This window comes from Gigantopelta aegis, chromosome 15 (assembly GCF_016097555.1).
Source record: "Gigantopelta aegis isolate Gae_Host chromosome 15, Gae_host_genome, whole genome shotgun sequence".
In the NCBI taxonomy this organism is placed as follows: domain Eukaryota; kingdom Metazoa; phylum Mollusca; class Gastropoda; order Neomphalida; family Peltospiridae; genus Gigantopelta; species Gigantopelta aegis.
The window spans coordinates 1,630,911-1,655,533 of NC_054713.1; the positions used below are offsets into that span (position 1 = coordinate 1,630,911).

At 39.3% G+C, this 24,623-nt stretch overlaps 1 protein-coding gene across 1 annotated transcript in view; it reads left to right on the forward strand.

The window, feature by feature from the left end:
• The window catches only part of LOC121389661, a 179,891-nt gene extending 157,947 nt beyond the window's left edge, over positions 1 to 21,944 (forward strand). The window contains exon 4 of the mRNA XM_041521309.1: positions 19,999 to 21,944. Coding sequence (XP_041377243.1) covers positions 20,020 to 21,336 — 1,317 coding nt within the window. The 5' untranslated portion in view covers positions 19,999 to 20,019 and the 3' untranslated portion in view covers positions 21,337 to 21,944. The remainder of the gene's footprint in view (positions 1 to 19,998) is intronic.
• Positions 21,945 to 24,623: the final 2,679 nt, after the last annotated feature.

Genomic DNA, 24,623 nt, shown 5'->3' on the forward strand with positions numbered 1-24,623 from the left:
CTCTGCCTTGAGTAGAGATATGTTCGAGGTTTTTTTTACATAGAAATACGGTTTTGTTCTTCAGATTTATCAATGAACCGAAGGTCATGGTTGATCGCTAATCTGTTGGGGGTTTTTTTACAAAGAAATACGGTTTTGTTCTTCACATTTATCAATGAACCGAAGGTCATGGTTGATCGCTAATCTGTTGGGGTTTTTGTTACATAGAAATACGGTTTTGTTCTTCAGAATTATCAATGAACCGAAGGTCATGGTTGATCGCTAATCTGTTGGGGTTTTTTTACATAGAAATACGGTTTTGTTCTTCAGATTTATCAATGAACCGAAGGTCATGGTTGATCGCTAATCTGTTGGGGGGGTTTTTACATAGAAATACGGTTTTGTTCTTCAGATTTATCAATGAACCGAAGGTCATGGTTGATCGCTAATCTGTTGGGGTTTTTTTTACATAGAAATACGGTTTTGTTCTTCAGATTTATCAATGAACCGAAGGTCATGGTTGATCGCTAATCTGTTGGGGTTTTTTTTACATAGAAATACGGTTTTGTTCTTCAGATTTATCAATGAACCGAAGGTCATGGTTGATCGCTAATCTGTTGGGGGTTTTTTTACATAGAAATACGGTTTTGTTCTTCAGATTTATCAATGAACCGAAGGTCATGGTTGATCGCTAATCTGTTGGGGGGGGTTTTACATAGAAATACGGTTTTGTTCTTCAGATTTATCAATGAACCGAAGGTCATGGTTGATCGCTAATCTGTTGGGGGGGGTTTTACATAGAAATACGGTTTTGTTCTTCAGATTTATCAATGAACCGAAGGTCATGGTTGATCGCTAATCTGTTGGGGTTTTGGGGGGTTTTTTATACTTAAAGGTACTTCGCTCTCAAATTAATTTTTTTTGTACAATGCATGCCGTTCCTTGCTTTAATTATGATATGCACACCCGTGCAGGAGCGTGTGTAGGAATTTATACAGGGGATGGGGCCAGATGGAAAATATATTGAGAAAAAAGAAAACGAAAATTTGTTTTAACCTCTGAAACCCTCCCCATGTAATGTGACCGTTGTGAGCACCGGCATAAGTTGTGTTCTCCATGGAAGCTGCAGATAGGGTTTTGGCGCCTGTACTAGTGTAGACTGTAAAGTGGCAGTCCTCTTAGAGACGGAGTTAGAACCACAAAACCAGCTCTCGACAGCAGACAAATCACGTTTCAATGAGGCATATTTGCAGACATTTACAACTGTCCTCGGTTCTTTTGGACTGTATCTTGTGCAGAGATACAATACGGAATATGCCAGTGACAGACACGTAATGCTAAGAAATGTTAAGACTTCTATTACAAACCTTCTCTCTCTCTCTCTCTCTCTCTCTCTCTCTCTCTCTCTCTCTCTCTCTCTCTCTCTCTCTCTCTCTCTCTCTCTCTCTCTCTCTGTGTGTGTGTGTGTGTGTATATATATATATATATATATATATATATATATATATATGGTATTTTCTTGTCACATATGTGTTAGTGTTGGCATAAAGTACTCCAACTGGAAGAAGCTACATGGAATTTCCTTATTATCTCAGTTGGTATAGCGGTCGACTCTGTTACTGAGAGTCCGGGGTTCAAATCCCCACAGTGGAAGTTTATTTTTATTTGTTATATTTGGACGTAGCGGCTGATCAAAGTATGTCCACTTTTTTGTCTGTAGTATGTGTGAGTCTATATGAATGCGGTGGGGTAATACAGAAACCAGTGTCTTTATCCGCGAGCGTTCGCAGTCCCGAACACGCCCCTGGTCCAACGACATACTCGTTATGGGTTCAAGCCGTTAGTGGGTTAGCCAGTATTACGGGTATGACGTCACGACTGGACCAGCCATAGACTAGCGGCGACGCTCTCCTTCCAAGGCACTCCTCAATCTGCTATTGAACACAGCTCAAGGTCACGGGGTCGTCGCGTCTAATTGCGTTACACTGACACTAATCAATTACAATCGTAGAATCCCGAAGGCCTTCCGAGTACAGACACGGTTCGTGGCTCGCTGTGACTCGGACGTTTACGATTTTACTATTGTTACGCGGAACAGAATCGAGGTCGACGGTTGAACGTCGTCTTTCAGTATTTCCGACCCTAATTTGCGCACTGTCTTCCGGTTATCTCCATCCCGCGGACAGATAACCGATTAATTTCTTTTTGAAGAGTTCCGAATAATCTCCAGTTCTCGCCCGTTATACTCTTGATATTATTTTCGAAGTAAACTATCCAATGAGGTCACGTGAGGTCAAACGTAATCTTTAATGTCTGCATCGTAATTACCGGATAAATCATTATTTGTAAATCGTAATTCACGCTTTGCGACGGGAAATCGAAAATGTGGAATTTCGTCTTTTTTTTTTAATCGTATCAAACTGTGAGCCTAATAATAGAGTAACTGGACTTGCTGAGAGCCCAGTGTGAGTGTCACATTGGGAAGGTAATCGACTGCCGGCCAACGTAACAAAAGAAAGAAATGTTTTATTTAACGACGCACTCAACACATTTTATTTACGGTTATATGGCGTCAGACATATGGTTACGGACTACACAGATTCTAAGAGGAAACCCGCTGTCGCCACTACGTGGGCTACTCTTCCGATTAACAGCAAGGTATCTTTTATTTGCGCTTCCCACAGGCAGGATAGCACAAACCATGGCCTTTGTTGAACCAGTTATGGATCACTGGTCGGTGCAAGTGGTTTACACCTACCCATTGAGCCTTGCGGAGCACTCGCTCGGGGTTTGGAGTCGGTATCTGGATTAAAAATCCCATACCTCGACTGGGATCCGACCCAGTACCTACCAGCCTGTAGACCGATGGCCTGCCACGACGCCACCGAGGCCGGTACCAACGTAACAAATGTATATGTGACAGACCTAACATGCAGGTCAAAAGACAACGTTATGATGTTTGAAAGCGCCAATGTCGACGCAGGTTTCAGTACTCAGCAATGTATATCAGTCCTAGGGTTTTTTCTCTTCTTTTTTTTATATCTGTCTGTTGTCGTTGGTGTGTTTATTTATTATAGTTGTTTTGTGGGGTGGTTGTTGTTGTTGTTTTTTTTTTGTTTTTTTTTGTGGGGTTTTTTTTTTTTTTTTTTTTTTTTTTATTATTTTTATTATTAAATATTTTTTTTTGGGGGGGAAGGGGTTCGTGTGTGAGTGCATTGGTTTTTTTTCTTTGATTGTTTTTTGTTTTGTTTTGTTGTTGTCGTTGTTTTGGGGAAAGGGTTGTGGGTTTCTATGTTTTGTGTCTTGTCTTTTGTTTTATTTTAATTAGCAATTCTGTACAAGGATAATAAACCAATCTGGTGAAACAATTTCTAAAAACTTGTACAACTAAATGTGTTGACATATTAAAGCTGGCATATCGAGTATATACGCATTTGATATTCAAGCAATAATGACCTGTCACAACTCGATTACAAAATATATCCGACGAACTACATTGTAAAAGGAGCCGGGATTTAACTCGTTTGAACGCTCGCCTAAGGTGCTTGCGTCGTACGATGGAACCACATCGGTGGATCCATTCAGCTGATTGGGTTTTTGTCTCGTTCCAACCAGCGCACCACAACTGGTCAAATGCCGTGGAATGGGCTGTCCTGTCGGTGCGAAATCGCATATAAAAGATCCCTTGCAGCTAATGGGAAAATGTTGCGGGTTTCTTCTTATGACTACGAGTGAGAATTACTAAATGTGTGACAGCCAACAGCCAATAATTAATTAATCAATGTGATCCAGTGGAGTCGTTAAAGAAACGAAAACAAAACAAACATTTTAAAAACAAATCTATTATAGCAAGATTCTGATTTTGTATCGATTGTGGCGTGAATCTCTCCCTCCCCTTTCCTCCCTCGTCCGATTTGCTACTCGATTATTTGATTACACCGTAACGCCAGAAACGCTAGATGTTCCGCGCATGTGATCAATCGTATTTTGATATCACTACGCCGAGCGAGGAGCACGGCAGAATGCCGCAGCGTGGGAAGTAACGAAATGTCTCACTTCCGCTTTTGCCTTGTCCTAATGAAGACAGAATAAATTGACTTCCGCTAAGCTCTGACAGACAAGCCAGACGTTGTTTTCCTGAAGAAGAAACACGCGTAACGGTAAATGTCGGGCTTGTCACTCGTAAAAAGCAGTCGATGGAGATATTTACAAAATATGGAAGAATTTTTTTTATATAGAAATTTAAAAAAATCACGGTACTCAAGAGTTCTTGATGGATGACAAAAAAAACAATTCATACTGCGGAAAGTTCGTGACAATGTTGCATTTCTTCTTTTTTGTTATACTGTTGTTTTACATAATTGTATAACTAAGTGTTTCATATACTTACCTTTTGTGACACCCAATAGCCAATGCATATTTTTGTGCTGGTGTGTCGTTAAACATTCATTCAATCATTTTTTTAAATTTTTGTTGTTGTTGTTGTTTTGTGTTTTTTGTGTTTGTGTTTCGTTTCTTTTTTTGAGGTTATTGTTTTGTTTTTGGGGGTTTTATTTTGGGGGGACGGGAGGTGTTTTGGGATTGTTTATGGTGAGTGCCCTGCGGGGGGGGGGGGGGGGGGGGGGGCAGTCAGGGGGTATCATAGGCTGAAGTAGTCCATGGACGTTTGTTTCTTGTTGTAACATGCATGCTTTTCATTGCACAATAAGCTTTTATTAGAGTGTTATATTTGACTACTTTATACATATCACCAATCAATAGAAAAACAAACAGTCCCAAAAATAAAATATCCATTTTCAGTAGTATGCATATCAAATACATGACTGGATGTGAATATGTTACAGATATCGTTGTGCATATCAAACATAATAAGGACAGGAACTTGGATACACTATATGTGTGGGGACATGGATGTGAATATATTATAGATATCGTTGTGCATATCAAACATAATAAGGACAGGAACTTGGATACATTATATGTGTGGGGACATAGATGTGAATATATTATAGATATCGTTGTGCATATCAAACATAATAAGGACAGGAAGTTGGATACATTATATGTGTGGGGACATAGATGTGAATATATTATAGATATCGTTGTGCATATCAAACATAATAAGGACAGGAAGTTGGATACATTATATGTGTGGGGACATAGCTCAGTAGTAAAGCGCTCGCCTGTCCAGGATCGATTCCCGTTGGTGGGCCCATTGGGCTATTTTTCGTTCCAACCAGGTCTGGTATATCAAAGGCCGAGGTATGTGCTATTATGTATATTGGATGGTGTATATAAAAGATCCCTTGCTACCAATGACAAAATGTAGCGGGTTTCCTTTCTAAGAATGTATGTAAAAATTACCAAATGTTTGACATCCAATAGCGGCCCAATAGCCGATGTATTTTTCGTGCTGGGGTGTCGTTAAACATCTGTTATATTCTATTCCAATAGCCGATGAATTTTTCGTGCTGGGGTGTCGTTAAACATCTGTTCTATTCTATTCCAATAGCGGATGATTAATAAATCTATGTGCTCGAGTTCTGTCGCTAAACAAAACACTTTTAAATATTATATGTGTAGTATTCTGGTTAGTGCATAGTAAAACTATGAATGGGTGCGAAGATTTTGTGTGTAATGTACACAGGGTAATGCATATTCAACATATAAACTCTAACTCGAAGATGTTACAAGTGTAATATATTCTACGTGCATATTGGATGTGAAAATATGCATGTATGTAACATGTCCTAATTAGTGTATATTAAACATATTAACACTGGTTCTGAATATATTACTTGTAGTATACAAGTGTGGAGATATATGTAATATATCCTAATTAGTGTATATTAAACATATTAACACTGGTTCTGAATATATTACTCGTAGTATACAAGTGTGGAGATATATGTAATATATCCTAATTAGCGTATATTAAACATATTAACACTGGTTCTGAATATATTACTCGTAGTATACAAGTGTGGAGATATATGTAATATATCCTAATTAGTGTATATTAAACATATTAACACTGGTTCTGAATATATTACTCGTAGTATACAAGTGTGGAGATATATGTAATATATCCTAATTAGCGTATATTAAACATATTAACACTGGTTCTGAATATATTACTCGTAGTATACAAGTGTGGAGATATATGTAATATATCCTAATTAGTGTATATTAAACATATTAACACTGGTTCTGAATATATTACTCGTAGTATACAAGTGTGGAGATATATGTAATATATCCTAATTAGCGTATATTAAACATATTAACACTGGTTCTGAATATATTACTCGTAGTATACAAGTGTGGAGATATATGTAATGTATCCTCTGTGGTATAACGATTTATTATCCACATAGTTCGAGATATTCAGGGAAATATAATCAGTATGACCCACGTGTGTCATAATGATTTCACGTGCACAGCGAATGACGTCATTTTGTGAAGCGACGTCATAACTTAAAGCGGCTTCTCCAGTGTAAACACTTGTCAAAGTGACGTCATTTCGAAAAATGACGTCGTTTTCTGGTCTCTTTTTAGTTACGTTTGAAACGTTTTGACATGGTCCTAGCTTGTTATTCATGAAAATAATATTTGGAATAATGTGGATAATAAAGAAATTATTACATTCGCGTGTGAATCGTACTGATTTTACGAAACTCGTGTCAGGATTCATCCTGACACACGTTTCGTAAAATCAGTACGACACACAAGCTCGTATATAGAGAATACTAAACGAGTCCCCGTGAGAGACCGTTTATATTACAACGAGTGTGGTTTCGATCGTACATCACGAGCGGAAGCGAGTGATGTACGATCGACAACACACGAGTTGTAATATAAACGGTCTCTCACGGGGACGAGTATAGTATTCTATTTATTACAATGCGCTACATTATTAATTTGAGTCGCCAAATATATTTTTTGTCTCTCACTAAACAGGACACTGAACGTAAACAAAACAGCGGAGTGATTCAGAGCGCATAACCCTTCTTTGCCTATGCACTCTTTTTATACTATTAAAGTATTTATGCCTTCGCAATGTCATAGAGTCCCTCCATCCCAAAAATAAAAATAATTAAAACAAATAACACACACTAGTAGTAAACAGCTGTAAATTGTAAAGCATGTGTATACTAAAAAGCAAACAAATACACAGGAATTGAAATAATTAGTTTTGAATTTGAATGACGTCAGTATTCCAATGACGTCACTTTGCATCTCCTTACAATAACTATAAATTGGGTACATGACGTTTCCGTTTTAAGAATGCTGGAAAACTTTCAGTGCAAAATTGCTATTGATTTTTTTTTTTTTGAACAACACACCTGAATGTGTTTGAAGAAAATCTTGTGATTAAAACATTGTACCTTTTACTAAATATGGCTTTCGAGTAAAATTACGGTAAGATATGCTACATTTATTATGTACAAAGCCAAAACAAGGGTGCGAAACGTGATCGGAGGTCATGACCTCTCAAAGCATATCTCACATTGTGGGATATGAAAAATCTCTCACGGGTATCTCCGTCACCGCGGTGTAATAAAATAATCTCTCTCTCTCTCTCTCTCTCTCTCTCTCTCTCTCTCTCTCTCTCTCTCTCTCTCTCTCTCTCTCTCTCTCTCTCTCTCTCTCTATACTAGCCATTGGATATTTTCTATAGGTCACTATGTGAAATACGATTTGTGATATCTGATCGGCATCACTGGGTGATTGGACGTAGTACGTAATTCCAAACGTGTGCACAATCTTCTGTCGATTCATACGTGCATGGGTACATGCAGTCATTTCATAATAAGTGTTGCTAGTCGCATAATTTAATAAAATACATCGAAATAAGTTTTGTGTAGTCTTTAATATGTTGATAATATTGTTTGTATAAACTTCACTGAGCAATGTGTGGGGTAGGAATACTATGTTTCATTGATAAATAAAGTCTACTACCGATAGACGCCTTCTCCCCTGGTCTTCGTGCTATGCATCCTAATGTTTCGCTTGGTATCATCTCGCGACAGGGAACATAGCGCCTTGCCCGTACGTGCGTACGTACGTGACAGGACGATTTTCATGAATCGCCACACATAGAAACAGGGTCGTAATCTCGATTCGCCTCTTGAGGCAAATGCCACGGTCATTGTTACTAAAAATAGAAATTTATATTGTGAAACTTCACAAATAGGAATAGAATTTTATCTTGAACGAGTTCGCGTTTTCCCATTTGGCGTCAAAGGTTCAAGGTCACTGTTACCCAAATCTACCGACTTCATTTCTTACATTACATATCCGATTTTCATGAAACTTTGCAATAGTATTGCCAAACCGTGATGGGATTTGCAGCGTTTCCGATGCTTTTTTTATGTTGGAAGCAATTAACCGATCTTTTTTTCAGTGATGCGCAATATTGTAATAACTAGAATACTATACCCTTTCCCATATGACAGTGATGCGCAATATTGTAATAACTAGAATACAATACCCTTTCCCATAAGAGACCATTTATAGTACAACTCCTCTGTTTTCGATCGTACGTCACTCGCTTTCGGTCGTGATGTACGACCGAAAAAACACTCGTTGTAACATCAACGGTCTCACGGGAACTAGTTTAATATTATTTATATAAACACTGTCTTTGATCACAGTGTCTGTAATACACACCGGGTTTAGCATATTAAACGTATAACAATAACCACGAATTGACTATGTTAGGAAGTGGAAACCAGGCCTGGCACTGGGAAATAGACCTGTTGGGCAATTTTGTGATTCTGTTTATGTTGTCAATGACAATTACATCAAGACCGACGTATTAACGTGGTTCCCCAAATTCCGGAACCGTATGTCACAAACCCGAGACAGGATCATTAGCTATATGTGATTACACCAACAACGTGGAACAAAATCATCCTCAACTGTCGGCCAAAATAGCAAATATATATAAGAGACATGAAATACAATTTAAGAGAATTCGTGGATGGGTTTTTTTCCCTCTTGAATGAAAATTAATCTAGAAAAAACAAATAATGAACTTTATCTTTCGTTTATTTTTACGCGTTATTTCCGAACTACAATTACGCGGTACAGACGAACTATTTTTCTGAAATTCTGAAATGTTAATAGTTGTAGACGGAGAGTTATTTCAGAGTCATCAGCAGTTACTAACGGAAGGTTGTTTCTTTGTAGATATCATATCACTATTTCATCCAATGAGCGATCTGTATGCGAATATATACTCAGCATCACTATTGTAGGGACTCTCATATTGTTAGTACTACACGTTAGCGATGCCCGTCTAACATACTAATTATGAAAGAAGGAATGTATGGCCTTCGTGGATTAGGCCCAGAGTGAGGTTTCCTAAGTAGCATTTGGATTTCAGTATGAGTAATGGTACCTCCGGTTATAGGCCACAACAAAATGGTAAAAGTTATGCAAACACGTGTACCTACTACCGCCCCAACTAATGGGTTGTCTCAACGCACCCATGTCTTAAATTCTGTATGTTGTGCCCGTGTAATGCGTTCTCACCATGGGTATAAAAGTGTGCATGATTGCCATCCACATATTCACGCACACTTCAGTTGAAAATGTGTCGTGTTTTGGCTTTGGTTAATGCTAGCCCTGGTCTTTGTGCCTCATTCACCCAATCACACTTTGACATTAAAGTGCCTCGTGACTTCTCGTTGACTGTGTTCAACCTGTATCCGACCTACTCCATTGTCCTTCTCAACATTAGTCAAAACACGACGCATTTTCAACTGAAGTGTGCGTGAAAATATGGATGGCAATCATGCACGCTTTTATACCCATGGTAAGAACGCATTCAGAATTTCAGGCATAGGTGCGCTGAGACAACCCATTTGTTGGGGTGATAGTAGGTACATGTGTTTGCATAGCGTTTACCATTTTGTTGTGACCTATAACCGGAAGTACCATTACTCATACTGAAATCGAAATGCTACTTAGGAAACCTCACTCTGGGCCTAATCCACGAAGGCCACACATTCCTTCTTTCATAATTAGTGTGTTGGACGGCATCGTTAACGTGTGTAGAAGTAGCAATAGGGGTGGCCGTTCAATAGTGACGCTGTGTATAGTTCCATTGAAAATAGTGTCCCTTTCTATTTACTTAACTTTGTTGGAATCAGAACCGATTTCACTGTTAGGTTCTGCAATATTGGAAGATGATCCAACTCCCATAATTATGGTGTAAAAAAGGCTGAGCCAGGCAACTAAAACTGAACGTCATACCATGCGGTGTGTCTATGGGGTTTAATCAGAGTTGGTGCCCTTTTCGGACTCGCAGGAGGAAAGAGTAATATATTGCAGTGTCTGTGCGTGTGTGTTGTTGTTGTTTGGGTTTTTTTGCGGGGGGGGGGGGGGGGGGGTTGGGGGGTTGCTTTGTTTGCTTGGTTTTGTTTGTTTTTGTTTTGGGGTTGGGTTTTTTCATATTAAAAAAAAAAAAAAATCCCATTCCAAGAAGTGTCCCACGACAAATATATTACAAACCTAGTTATGTGCTGTCCTATTTGTGGGGATAATTTATAATTATATAACATCACCTGTTAAATGTCAGCAGGTTTCTTCTTTAAAACACGACCAACTGTCAAAGTCAAAACTGTCCGAATTTGTGTGTTCACTCATGTATCTCAATAATGCACTATACTTATGATACACCATTCAACCTCCACCCTGCCTCTGCATCCCCCCCCCCCCCCCCCCCGCAACCCATGGTATACGCAGAATGAAGAAGGGGGAAAACACCTTGGCATTATTACCAGCTATATCATGGTGTTACGTCCTGGTTTGAAAAGCGTGCACTACAACAGCTTGCTCTGAATAATCTGTCTCGGCGGTGTCGTGGTTAAGCCATCGGACATAAGGCTGGTAGGTACAAGGTTCGCAGCCCGAGAGCGAGGTTAAACGACTCAATGGGTAGGTGTAAGACCACTACACTCTCTTCTCTCTCACTAACAAGTAATCCACTGTCCTGGGCAGACAGCCCAGATAGCTCCGGTGTGTGTGTGTGTGTGTGTGTGTGTGTGTGCCCATGACAACGTGCTTGAACCTTAATTGCATGTAAGCACAAAAATAACATGAAATGTTCTGAATGTGCACGTTGGACCCTGTTATCTGGTTTGATTGGTTACGTCTGTATTTCATATGACTGTATTAACCAATGGAGATAAAGAATATTATTGACTAGTATCTGAGTGCGAGAAACGTACCGGACTGGCCAAGGAAGACTATTTTGTTTACAAGCAGATTGCGGATGATTGTTAATTCGCTGTATCAAACCGGGCTGTTCGTAGAATATCGGGAATGTTCGTCATAAAACGGGACCTTTCGGTGTAAAACGGGAGTTTTCCATATAAAACGAGACTGTCTTCCTACCAAACCGGACTGTTCCTAATAAAATATGACTGTTTGTCATTAAAAGAAAATGTTCGTAATAAAATGCGATTTATTGTGATAAAATCTATTTGTTCCACACAAAAACTGAACCGTTCGGTACAAGTGGTAACATTTCGGTATAAGACGGGACAGTTCCTGTAAAACCAGGACGAATGACCAACTTTGTTGGGTCAGCCATCTTTACTAAGATCGCGAACACGAACCAGCTCATTTGAATGAGAAACATCAATTAAGATGCTATTTAGAACATTTGTCCCTAACCAGCCCGCAGTGTGGTTTACAAGAAGCAGTTTGAGGTGTATAATTCTGCAATTCACGTGCACAATTTCCGCTCAAAGAGTAAACAATATGCATGTCGGAGACCATCTTGGTAATTTTTAGCACAATATTAAGGTCGTATGTCCGTTATGTCGACCCCACATGACACGACAGCCACGAAAATAGCCGACTGTGACGAGACAGCATTATCATGTCATCGGTTGCTAGGGGCGGGACGTAGCCCAGTGGTACAGCGCTCCGTCGGTGGGCCCATTGGGCTATTTCTCGTTCCATTCAGTGCTCCACAACTGGTGTAACAAAAAGACTGTGGTATGTACTATCCTCTATGTGGGATGGTGCATATAAAAGATCCCTTGCTGCTAATTGAAAAGTGTAGCCCATGAAGTGGCGACAGTGGGTTTCCTCTCTATATATATGTGTGGTCTTTAACTGGCTGACGCCATATAACCGTAAATAAAATGCGTCGTTAAATAAACCATTTCCTTCCTTCCTTCCAATAGCCGATTATTAATATATCAATCTTCTCTAGTTGTGTTGTTAAACAAAGCAAACTTTTGTTCACAAGTTGATATGTAATCGGCTAGTACTGTATGACCAAGATGTACCTACAAGACACTTGTATCGTGTGACGTCGCCTTTACTCTGTTAATTAACTACTATGTAATGAGAAGCAAACATTATAAAACTCCAACATAAAAATAAAAAAGGTTCCTTTATTTTGCTTAACGTTACCACTAGCAAACATTGATTAATTAATCACTGGCTATCAAATGTTTTATCATTGATAATTCTTACTCTGTATTCAGGGCAACAATCGCTACATTTGTTCTATTAGTAACATGGTTTATATGTTTTGCATGCAGAAAGAGAGGACAACACATACCACGGCTCTTAATATACCAGTTATGGAACACTATTAAGGACGGGGAAAACTCTATGGGTCAGACGATGGTTGACGTTTACTAATGTGTTGCTAAACATTCCTTTCATTTATTTCAACTCATTTGTTTGTCTAGTATTTATTAGATAACAGCATCAAAAAGAGTTCGTTTTCAGATGTCCTAATTCCTCTGTGTGCCTATTGATTTGTATAAACCGGCCTTGGTGGTGTAGTGGTTAGCCCATTTGATACAAATGCTGGGACGTACTGGGTTCGCAGCCCCGTACCGACTCCCACCCAGAGCGAGTTCTAACGACTCAATGGGTAGGTGTAAAAGGACGCTACACTGACTTCGCTCTCACTAACAACTAACCGCTAACCCGCAGTCCTGGACAGACAGCCTAGATGGTTGAGGTGTGTGCCCAGGACAGCGTGCTTGTACCTTAATTGGGTATAATCACGAAAATAAATACCAATGAAATTAAATGTATACACCTAGACCAATAACTAGGCCACGACTGGGTTACTTGCCAGATTTAAATGATACTCTTTGAGTGTTATCTAAATAACACGCTGATCCAAAACACAAGTTTCCCTACGTAATGATAGCTTCTCACTGTCAACTGTCGCCACGGAGTTGCCCAACTTGACAGTTGCCTTCCAATTTCCCCAACTCCTGATGGGTGTGCTCAGATTAACAACTAATCGGTCATAGGAGCTGTGTACGACGAGAATTGAGCGCTCAGACTAGCAACTGGACAGTCGTAGAAGTCGTGAAATCTGCGAGCTGGCCAACGTCGTCCTGACAGTTGGTAGTCTAAGCCTATCATAGCATGTGACAGAGAAGAAGTGGCAATCATCCAGAAACAAATATTAACTGCTCTAAAAGCATGTCTTTTACAAATGAAAAGTGCAACGCTGTATCAAATCTTGGTTAGAACACGGTCGTGTAGCAATAATTATATTTCTTCTATTCACAGTTTCCTCCGCAATGATGTCACAAGTCTGTATTTCCAATTCTTGCCTTTTGAAAGGCGTCATGTTATGGGATGGGTCTACAGACATGCATGCATTAGTATGCAAACGTCTATTTTTGGGGATGTTATTCATGATATGAGTTAAAACTTTGAAATTTAGGCACTCAGCTTTATAAAATCAATCTAGTTTTCCCTCAGAGAGAAGGAATTTGTTTTGCTTTTACATAATAGTAAAATCGACAAACCGACGCAATAAAATTATACTGATGCATTCACAAAATTCATTACACTCGCCAATATGCAAAGGGTTGAATGTCTTGCCTAACGGGGCATTCAGTCCTCGTGTTAATGCGCACGCTGATTAGCAGTAGAGTTTCTTCAATAGCCGCACTAACTTTAACGACTTACCCGCGAACCATGTTTACACGCTTCAAAAAGCATCACTTCACTTATTGCTTTTTGCTCATATCTTAGGAGAGTTGCTAAAAGAGCGTTGGCAAGCTAATAGTTTTCATAAATCACTTTAGACTCTTTCTACCGCGGATGTCGTTGTGTTCAAACTGGTTTCTGCTTTCAACGTCGAGCTTTCTAATGACTCTTTGCTTTGTCATTATGTGAATTAATTTGCATTTCAGAAATGTTTAGATGTGATGGACGGTTCGTGTGTCTGTGCGAGATAGCCTTTTTTACATATATATATATATAGCAAGTTTAACATTTTACGGAGTAGTAGGTACATGCGTACTGATTGCCTTGTCCCGTATAAACTTGTTATCTAGAATATCTATACACCAAAAGAAAATAGTTCTTATTCAGATAATTTACTGTAAATCATAAAATTAATGCGAGCAAGATATTAATTTGAAAAATGCGTCCGATATATCGGCGCAATAATTACTTGACGCATTAGATTGTTTAACTTGTCACCACCAAAAACCCCATCCAACATGCGCATCTGTTATAATAAAAAAAAAAACATATTTTATGTCATTAGAAAGTAATCATGTGATGAACAAGATATCACGAACGTAAAAGAAATGTATTCTGGACAAGCGAAACGAACACTCCATGAACTGTCCCTTCTGTGGTGCTCTACCTGAGACATGGGGGAAATTACTAACCCACTAATACAAATGAATAGCTTCCGCCAGTTTGATTGTCAAAACAAATGTCCACTGCTATTGTTTAGCTGATGTTAGCTGAGCCCAAATTAAATTCTATGGAAACAATCGGGGTTTTTTTGGAATTTTTTTTTTTTTTTTTTAGGCTGGGGTTTTACGTTAAAAGTTGCATTTTGTTCAGATACATTACTAAAAATAAAAATGTTTGTGTGTACCTGTCCCAACGCAATAATATCATACATTATTTCCCTAATTCTTAGTATTTTTTAAAATTTGTTAATATTAAAGTTATTTATTAGTAGTATTATTAGTATTAGTATTACTATTATTATTATTATTATTATTATTATTATTATTATATTTTAACATTGCACAGTTCGTTTACGTTGAAGGGTCAACTGTTAACATTGTTTCACCGATCATAACAAGAGTGATTCTGTATTATAATTTTTTAAATTCTTTTTATCGGTGAACAAAGATATACAAATTTATCTAGTGGAGCTTTCTTGCCAATAAAATATATTATCTCGCCTTCATGTAAAATTCTTTAATCTCATTGGTTGTTTGCCGTTGGACAAATACCTTATACCCCTGTGGGCGGAGCCAAATTCTCTTATACCCCGTCTGTAATTTCCAATAGTTTCCAGCCACCCCAGTTAATGCTAACGCAATAATTAGATTATAAATAACATTGATAATCAATCAAGTATACATAATTAATTTTATTTTTTACTATAAAATACACTATTTCAATACTTTTAAAAGCTGCAATGTTGAACTCGGCCACCTAATTACGGTCGTGGTGTTATTGTATTAATGCGCGATTAGCAACAGTTGTGGGTTTTTTTTTTTTTTTTTTTTTTTACTACATACATTTCTGATAAAAAAAAGTGGGTTTTTTTGTTGGGTTTTTTTTTTTTTTTTTTTTTTTTATTAATATCTGTTTCAGACAATTTCGTATTACAAACATTTGAAGTTAAAAACTCGTTTATCGATGGAACTATTTTTCGTCACTGGCAAGTGGTTTCGTTCGCGTCCGCGTGGTACGGCTCCGTTAATAAATTGTTAACAATTATTGTCTGGCGTTATTTTGATTATTTGGCTATATGGTTTAACATGTCGGCAAGATAAATTCGTTGTAGAAGCATCTCTCGGGGTATATGGCTTTTTATGTACCCTCTGTGTGCTATTTTAACCCCCTTCGGCTCGAGGTAAAAGAACACACGTACAGAGGGTACATAAAAAGCCATATACCCCTCGTGATGCTTCTACAACTTATAATATAGTATTATAGGAGTTCGTTTTTGTTTAACGACACCGCTAGAGTAAATTGATTCATTAACCATCGGCTATTAGATTTTGATATACAGTACCAGAGAGAAAACCCGCAACATTTTTTTTATTAGTGACAAGGGATCTTTTAAATGCACCATCCCACAGACATGACATCACATACCACGGCCTTCGATATACTAGTCGTGGTGCACTGGCTGGAGTATAATATTACAGTGATTATAGGACAAAGGCATGTTTGATTTTACGACACAACGATATTTTAGGTTAGGTTCGGCTCTGAGGTGTGAAAAACTTGCATTATAAAATATCTCTAGGCAATTTATTCATTAATTTATTATAATTTATGTTTGTTCATATAACCCATTACGGTTCAACCACGCTGTTCTGGGCTACCCACGTCAGCTATCTGGGCTGTTTATCCAGGGCTGGTTAAGAATAGTTGTTAATGAGAGAGATGTCGGTATGGCGGTCTTACACCAAAGCGTTGAACCGTTAAGACTATATCTGGATGGGAGCAGGTACCGGGACACGAACCCAGTACCTACCAGTGTACAGTGCGATGAGTTAGCCACTACACCACGGATGTATAATTGTGTGTGGGTGTATCACATCATCACGATGTGAATGTGGATACATTGTCGTCACACACTATGTGGAAGTAACAAGGCTTACCTTGTTACTACTTGTGGACCCTTTCGGTGTTCACAATTCCTGCCAATGCCCAGCTGTATTTCAAATGTCTTGGTATGTGTCGTCCTGTCTGTCAGAAAGGGCATCTAAAAGACATCTTGCTGCTAATAAAACAAACCGGAATGTGACAGGTTTCCTCCGAGGACTGTGTGTCAGAATTATGAAATGTTGGGCATACAATATCCGATGGTTATTTAATCTCCATCTTTATTTTATTTTTTATTTTCCAGCCAGTGCACCACGACTGGTATATCAAAGGCCGTGGTATGTGCTATCCTGTCGGTGGGATGGTGCATATAAAAGATGCCCTGCTGCATTAGGGAAAATGTAGCGGGTTTCCTCTGATGACTACGTTTCAGAATTACCAAAATGTAGGACATCCAATAGCCGATGATTAATTAATCAATGTGCTCCAGTGGTGTCGTTAAACAAAACAAAATTTTTTATTTTATTTTTTGTGGATGCACCAGCGTCACACTATGTGAAAGTTGCTAGAGGACAATCCAATTAGTAGATAACGTTTTAAAACGTGTATTGCTACATATAGTAATGTTACGCTTAGGAAGCCTTAAAGGGACATTCCTGAGTTTGCTGCCATTTTTAAGTTGTTATCAACTAACAGAGACTTTTTAACGATTGTAATTACATATCAAATATATTTTTCTGCATACAATATTAGTGGTTCTGTATTAATTGTGTTTCTGATCGTTCTAGTATATGTACTATGTTAAATTTCATTTCAATTGGTTAATTTGGAAGCATTTAAGGTTGAACAAATGATACTAGAAATACTGAACATTTAACTAAATTTGTAATTGTCTTTAGTTTTAAAGCTGCAATCTCGACAGTATACAGGTAATTTGGAAGTACTCAAAAATAGCTTTACAGACACTACATTTGAGGTCATTAAAACATGTTTACAGACAGTAACTGTTGTTGTATAAAGTCTTTAAAACCTTAAACACGGGTTCAATTCCACTATGCTGCAAAACATGTTAGCTCTATATTTACAGATATCGTTACTACGTGGGTTAATAAGGACGTGTTGTATGGGCTGTTTAAACTATCACGAGCATATCGAGACAGACTGTCAAGGTGGGGAAAATATCAACTGTCGAGGTGGGGAAAATCTCACTTGTCAATCTAATTGGTGATAAAACATAATGTGGTTAAAACGTTACATGCATTATTTGAATCATCATAAATACCATGATACATTCTACAACTCCTCACTCTTAAATCAGAATAAATACCATGATACATTCTACAACTCGTCACTCTTAAATCAGAATAAAACATTTTTAAGCTGCATTTTTCAGATATGGGGGATGGGATGGGACGAAGCCCAGTGGTAAAGCGTTCTGCTGATGTGCAGTCGGTCTGGGATCTATCCCCGTCGGTGGGCCATTGGGCTGTTTCTCCGAACAGATTGAGCTGTGTTAGTAAATTATCAATAGTTATTACATTAACACTGTGACCAGCTGACCATTGAAACGATAAGGACAAAGGCGCGACGTAGTTCTCAGATGCGAACGGGGACCTAGCCCTGTGGTAAAACGCTCACTTGATGAGCGGTCGGTCTGGGATCGATCCCCGTTGGCGGCCCATTGAGCTATTTCTCGTTCCAGCCAATGCACCGCGACTGGTCTATCAAAGGTCGTGGTATGTGCTACCCTGTCTATGGGATAATACATATAAAAGATCCTTTGCTACGTTTGGAAAAATGTAGCGGGATTCCTCTCTAAGAAGATATGTCAGAATTACCAAATGTTTGACATCCAGTAGCCGATGATTACTAAATCAGTGTGCTCTAGTGGCGTCGTTAATCAAAAATACACTTTAACTTTTTCAGATATAACAGGAAGCATCTTTGTCTTCCTTAGATGCTCGGGCGGGACGTAGTTCAATGGGAACACTCTCGCTTAAGGCGCTGTCGGTCTAGGATCGATCCCCGTCGGTGGGCCTATTGAGCTCGCTCTCTCTCTCTCTCTCTCTCTCTCTCTCTCTCTCTCTCTCCTTCTCTCTCTCTCTCTCTCTCTCTCTCTCTCTCTCTCTCTCTCTCTCTCTCTCTCTCTTTAGCTCAGTTCACCACGACTGGTATATGAAAGTCCGTGGTATGTGCTTTCCTCTCTTTGGTATATGAAAGTCCGTGGTATGTGCTTTCCTCTCTTTGGGATGGTGCATATAAAAGAGCCCTTGCTACTAATAGAAAAATGTAGCGGGTTTCATCTCTACGAATGTGTCAAAATGACCATTTGTTTGACATCCAATATCCGATGATTAATAAATCAATGTGCTCTAGTTGTGTCTATAAGCAAAAAAAAAAAACTTTAACTTTTCAGATATAACGGGAAGCATATTTGTCTTCCTTGGGTGTTCATTAAAATAGTCGACGTAATCTTAGTGACCCCATCGCCTATTTCTAGCACAATACTAGCTGGCACATTGATACAGCCTCTTTAATGAAGACAAAGTTACTTAACCTGGACGAAGTGCTACAGGTCACACTTTGAACAGCCGACGAGTCCTGCTAGTTCGATAGCAAACATCAATCATAGTGCAATAATCGACGATTCGCGTGTGCTTTATTTCATCATGGAGCCACGTTGTCAAAGGGCGTTGTTACTATATTAGCCTAGGTCTTTCTTGATACTGTAAATATGGAAAAAGAAAACAAGAGAAAACGATATCGTTGTATAGTAGTGATAACGTTTTTGTTTGCACTAAAAAGAGAGAGAGAGAGAGAGAGAGAGAGAGAGAGAGAGAGAGAGAGAGAGAGAGAGAGAGAGAGAGAGAGAGAGAGAGAGAGAGAGAGAGAGAGGAGAGAGAGAGAGAGAGAGAGAGAGAGAGAGAGAGAGAGAGAGAGAGAGAGAGAGAGAAGGAGGATAGAGATGGGGAGGGATGAACGGAGAGAGCGCAAGAGAGACGGAGAAGGAGAGAGAGAGAGAGAGAGAGAGAGAGAGAGAGAGAGATAAGGAAGGAAATGTTTTATTTAACGACGCACTCAACACATTTTATTTACGGTTGTATGGCGTCGGATATATGGTTACGGACAACACAGATACCGATGGAGGAAAACCCGCTGTCACCACTTCATGGGGTACTCTTTTCGATTAGCATCAAGGGATCTTTTATATGCACCATCCCATAGACAGGATAGAGAGAGAGCCGTGTACTGGTATTTTGTTTGACGCTGGGGTGTTCTTTTTCTTTTTGTTATTCCCTTCTATTTTTGTCTTCAAAAACAAAATTAATTAAATGTTTTACTCAAATCAATTTTAGCTTATTTAATCGTCTGTACCCCTGTTTATTTTTTTATAATACCTGACTTTCTGTTTTTCGTTTTCAGTGATGTAACGGGACTTTCAAGATGGTGGACAGCAGCAATCTGAGCGTCTCCGTGAGCCCGAACAACGACACGCATGACCCGCGCACCCAGGTGTACGCCGTCATGGGTATCTTGTCCGTGTTCTCGATCACGGGCACTATCGGGAACGCCGTGGCCTTCTACGTGTTCTCGAGCCTCAAGAACAAACTCACTTCGACCATCTTCATCCTAGCCCTGGCCGGCGTCGACTTCATCACCTGCCTTCTCATCATCCCCTACACCATGGCCGTCGAGTACCTTGAGTTCAAGGTCGCCAACGACGCCGTCTGCAAGATGTACCACTTCCTCATCACGACAACAATCCCGTTTTCGGCATTCATAATGGTGGCCATCGCCGTCGACAGATACCTGTGCATCTGTCATCCTTTTTTACACCTGATGACCATCAGGCGAGCGAGGATCATCGTCGGCTGCCTGTCGACGTTCGCGCTCAGTCTGGGAGTGATTGCCTGTATCCATTACACAGTGTACAAAACAGTTCCCGTGACGGACGCCATGCTCACAGCAGTGCCATCTAACGGTAGTAACGTTGTGTTAACGGGGAATAACTCTAACCCGGGTTACTCTTCGATTCCTTTGAGACATTTGACGTTTAACGAAACGATGGGGGAAAACAACGCAACCTCTGCCGCCGGCTATGATGACGGGGAACGGGAGGGGGAAGGGGCAGATCTGGGGACGGTTTACGTCTCTCCAGTGCCCAAGTTCAAGGAGATGTACACGGGGGAGTGCACGACGAAAAAGACGATGATCCACCCGCTGTTTTTCTACATCTTCACGAAGATCTACTCGTCATTCTTCGTTATCTGTTGTCTGATCGTCTTCGTTCTCTACAGCCTCATCTACCGGTCCGTGATCGCTCAGAGGCGGAAGCGGCTGCGAATCAAGACCAACAACTGCTGCATGTCCTGGGACTCGGCGAACGTCGACTGCGAGCAGTCGGAGGTCACTGAGGCTATGGAACTCAACCACTCCACGGCCAACGGAGAGACGCTCAAGTCGTGCCCGGACGAAAGCAACGCCCTCGACCCCAACCAGATGGGCAACAACTCGGCGCGCGCCCGGCTGGAGCGCATGCGCATAGCGAACATCAAGACGGCGGTGATGTTGTTCGTGGTGACGCTGGTGTTCATGGTGGCCTTCATGCCGGCGTGGTTGATGGTGCACAACATCATCACCCTGCAACTCGTCTTCTTCTATCTGTACTTCGTCTACAACGTCGCTAATCCCATTATCTACGCGTTTATGAACAACACTTTTAGAATAGAGCTCAAGAAATTGTTTCACTGTCAAAATTAGACACTCACGCTTAACTTCTTTTTTTTTTTTTTTTTTTTTTTTTTTTTTTTTTTTTAATTATTTATTATCATGGTTTCTCGTTTGGGTTATTTCGTATTTCTTTATTACTTCGCCAAGCCACAACGCTAATTAACTTTCTTTTTGTATCTTAGCTGTTTTATGACGCCACGGCATTAACTCATTTTTATTGTCATGATATTATTTTATTTTAGATCATCAAAGCTCATCTGAAGGTTAAAATCGTGAGAGAGGATCATACCCTGGAAGTTCTAACCAGCTGACGATGTTTTCTTTGCTAACACAATCTATATTTGCATATCCACCACACAGACGCTATATTCGTCCTTTAAAAGTGTATGCAACATGTCTGCAACATGACTTTTATCTGAGGTTTTGTTATTTTCCACACCCACCATATAACAGCAAAGTCTTAATTATACCGAAAAGAACAGAACAAAAGTTATTTACTCTCAGGGTCATGAATCGACGGCATTTGAAGAATACTTACATACATAGAGGTTATTACCAGAGTGTTTTTCGGTATCGTCAATATCATATATTAGGACTAAAAATTGTATTATGCGAGCCTCTGGCGAGCATAAGACATTATTTTTATTCCGAATAATTATATGATATTGACGATACAGAAATACACGAGGGTAATAATCTCTTTATGATATAAGCTCAAGCTTAATACAACGTGTTTTTGTAAACTGTACACGCAACTTTAATTCCAGTCCGCCGTTACTAGATATTCAAATGACGTAAGAATATGGGGCGCGGTGTATTTTGGAATGGAAATGACGTCATTTTGGATGTCCTTACAGCAAAATAAAGTTATGCCTAACGTTTTTTTTGTTTTCTGAACGCTGGACAGCTTTCAGTGTCAAATTGCCATTGGAATGTTTTTATTTGATGACTATGAATGCATACGTTAATCATAGAGTGTCACCCAAGTACATTTGCTTAAATGTCAATAAACCTAGTGCCGAGACCTCGACTAATTTACATTTAATTTGCAAAGTTATCAAATTCTTAAAGTATGTGATTTGAAAAATATCACATACTGTGATTGCACTGAAAATGTAAGATATTATATGATAAATATATAATATAACATAACAGCTTCAGAATAACAGTTTGAAAAACAATTCATAAACTGTAAATAATGGAAGTCTTAGAAGAAACAGAAATGTTTGTTGATAAATATGTTTACAGTTACAAAGCTGCTTAAATGTGTTTACATTTGGTTATGTAATACAATATCTGTGAATACATTTACATCTATCTTCTGTAAGTTATTTTGTACATATAAATAGGTAGTGTAATTCATCATCAACATCATCAGCAGTACAACAGATACATTTTCTGTTCTCATATCAAATACTGGTCCATCTTCTTGTTTTAATACGATGACACGTGAATGCCGTGACGTAATGCTAATAAAAGACGAAATGACACAAACGAGCTGCCATACTTCTGTATAGAAAACGCATAGTGACGTTTAGTTATATATAGGTGTTGTTCGGTTTCTCCACGTGCTGAATAAAGTTTGTTTTTATACAATGGCGTTGGAATCTGTTTGACAACGGAATCGAGACAGCACACACCATCGCCTTCTCTTTGACAGTCATCAGTTTACTTCGTCATAAAGGAAGTGGAGTTTTATAGCTCACCAGGATAAAAAGAAAGAAATGTTTTATTTAACGACGCACTCAACACATTTTATTTACGGTTATATGGCGTCAGACATATGGTTAAGGACCATACAGATTTTGAGAGGAAACCCGCTGTCGCCACTACATGGGCTACTCTTCCGATTAGCAGCAAGGAATCTTTTATTTGTGCTTCCCACAGGCAGGATAGCACAAATCATGGCCTTTGTTGAACCAGTTATGGATCACTGGTCGGTGCAAGTGGTTTACATCTACCCACTGAGCACAATTTTTTGTTAATTTGTTTTTTTTTTAATTTTTTTTTTTTTTTTAAGAAATCAGTTTTGTGCTTCGTTTTGAAGAAAGAAATGTTTTATTTAACGACGCACTCAACACATTTTATTTATGGTTATATGGCGTCAGACATATGGTTAAGGACCACACAGATTTTGAGAGGAAACCCGCTGTCGCCACTACATGGGCTACTCTTTCCGATTAGCAGCAAGGAATCTTTTATTTGTGCTTCCCACAGGCAGGATAGCACAAATCATGGCCTTTGTTGAACCAGTTATGGATCACTGGTCGGTGCAAGTGGTTTACACGTACCCATTGAGACTTGCGGAGCACTCACTCAGGGTTTGGAGTCGGTATCTGGATTAAAAATCCCATGCCTCGACTGGGATCCGAACCCAGTACCTACCAGTCTGTAGACCGATGGCCTACCACGACGCCACCGAGGCCGGTCCAGCTCACCAGGAAGGTACGCAAACAAATGAACTGAAAGGAAGGTTTAGTTTAGCTACACCAGCGTAACATCTGAGCACATTTTAAACTACGGTTATGATTATGATGACACTGACGGCGGTACGTAGCCCAGCGGTAAAGCGCTCGCTTGATGCACGGTCGGTTTAGGATTGATCCCCGTCGGGGGGCCCAGTGGACTATTTTTCGTCCCAACCAGTGCAGTGCGACTGGTATATTAAAGACCGTGGTATGTGCTATCCTGTCTGTGGGATGGTGTATATAAAATATTGCTTACTACTAATGAATTTTTTTTTAGCGGGTTTCCTCTCTAAGACTGTATGTCAAAATTACCAAATGTTTAACATCCAATAGCCGATGATTATTAAATCAATGTGCTCTAGTGGTGTCGTTAAACAAAAACAAACTTTTAACTTTCATTATGCTGGCACTAGGTCGAGAGGTGAGGAAAGGTATATTGTATCACGACACCTCAGCACATTTTAAACTGCGGCTTTTTGGCGTCTAACACAATCTAACTAAAATTAGCTCCACTATATTACATGTGGATCTAACAGCAGCCCGTTGGAGCTCATGTCCAGTTGACCTTTCGTTCGACCAATCAAAACCTTACTTGCAAAATCACGCAGTGATTTGAGTGCGAGTGCGAATAATTTTTACATGCTCATATACAACTAGATTTTCGAGCATGTCCGTCCCGGGGCCTGTCTCTGGATAGCCAGGGGCTTGTCCCGGGACAGAAAAAAATTAAGCGGACAATTTTGAAATTTACATCCAAAAATTAAACAGTGGGCCTTTAAAATTTTGATGCGCATCTCTAATATAATTAATAAAAAAATTCTACTCATTAAATTTGGTCGCTAGATTAGA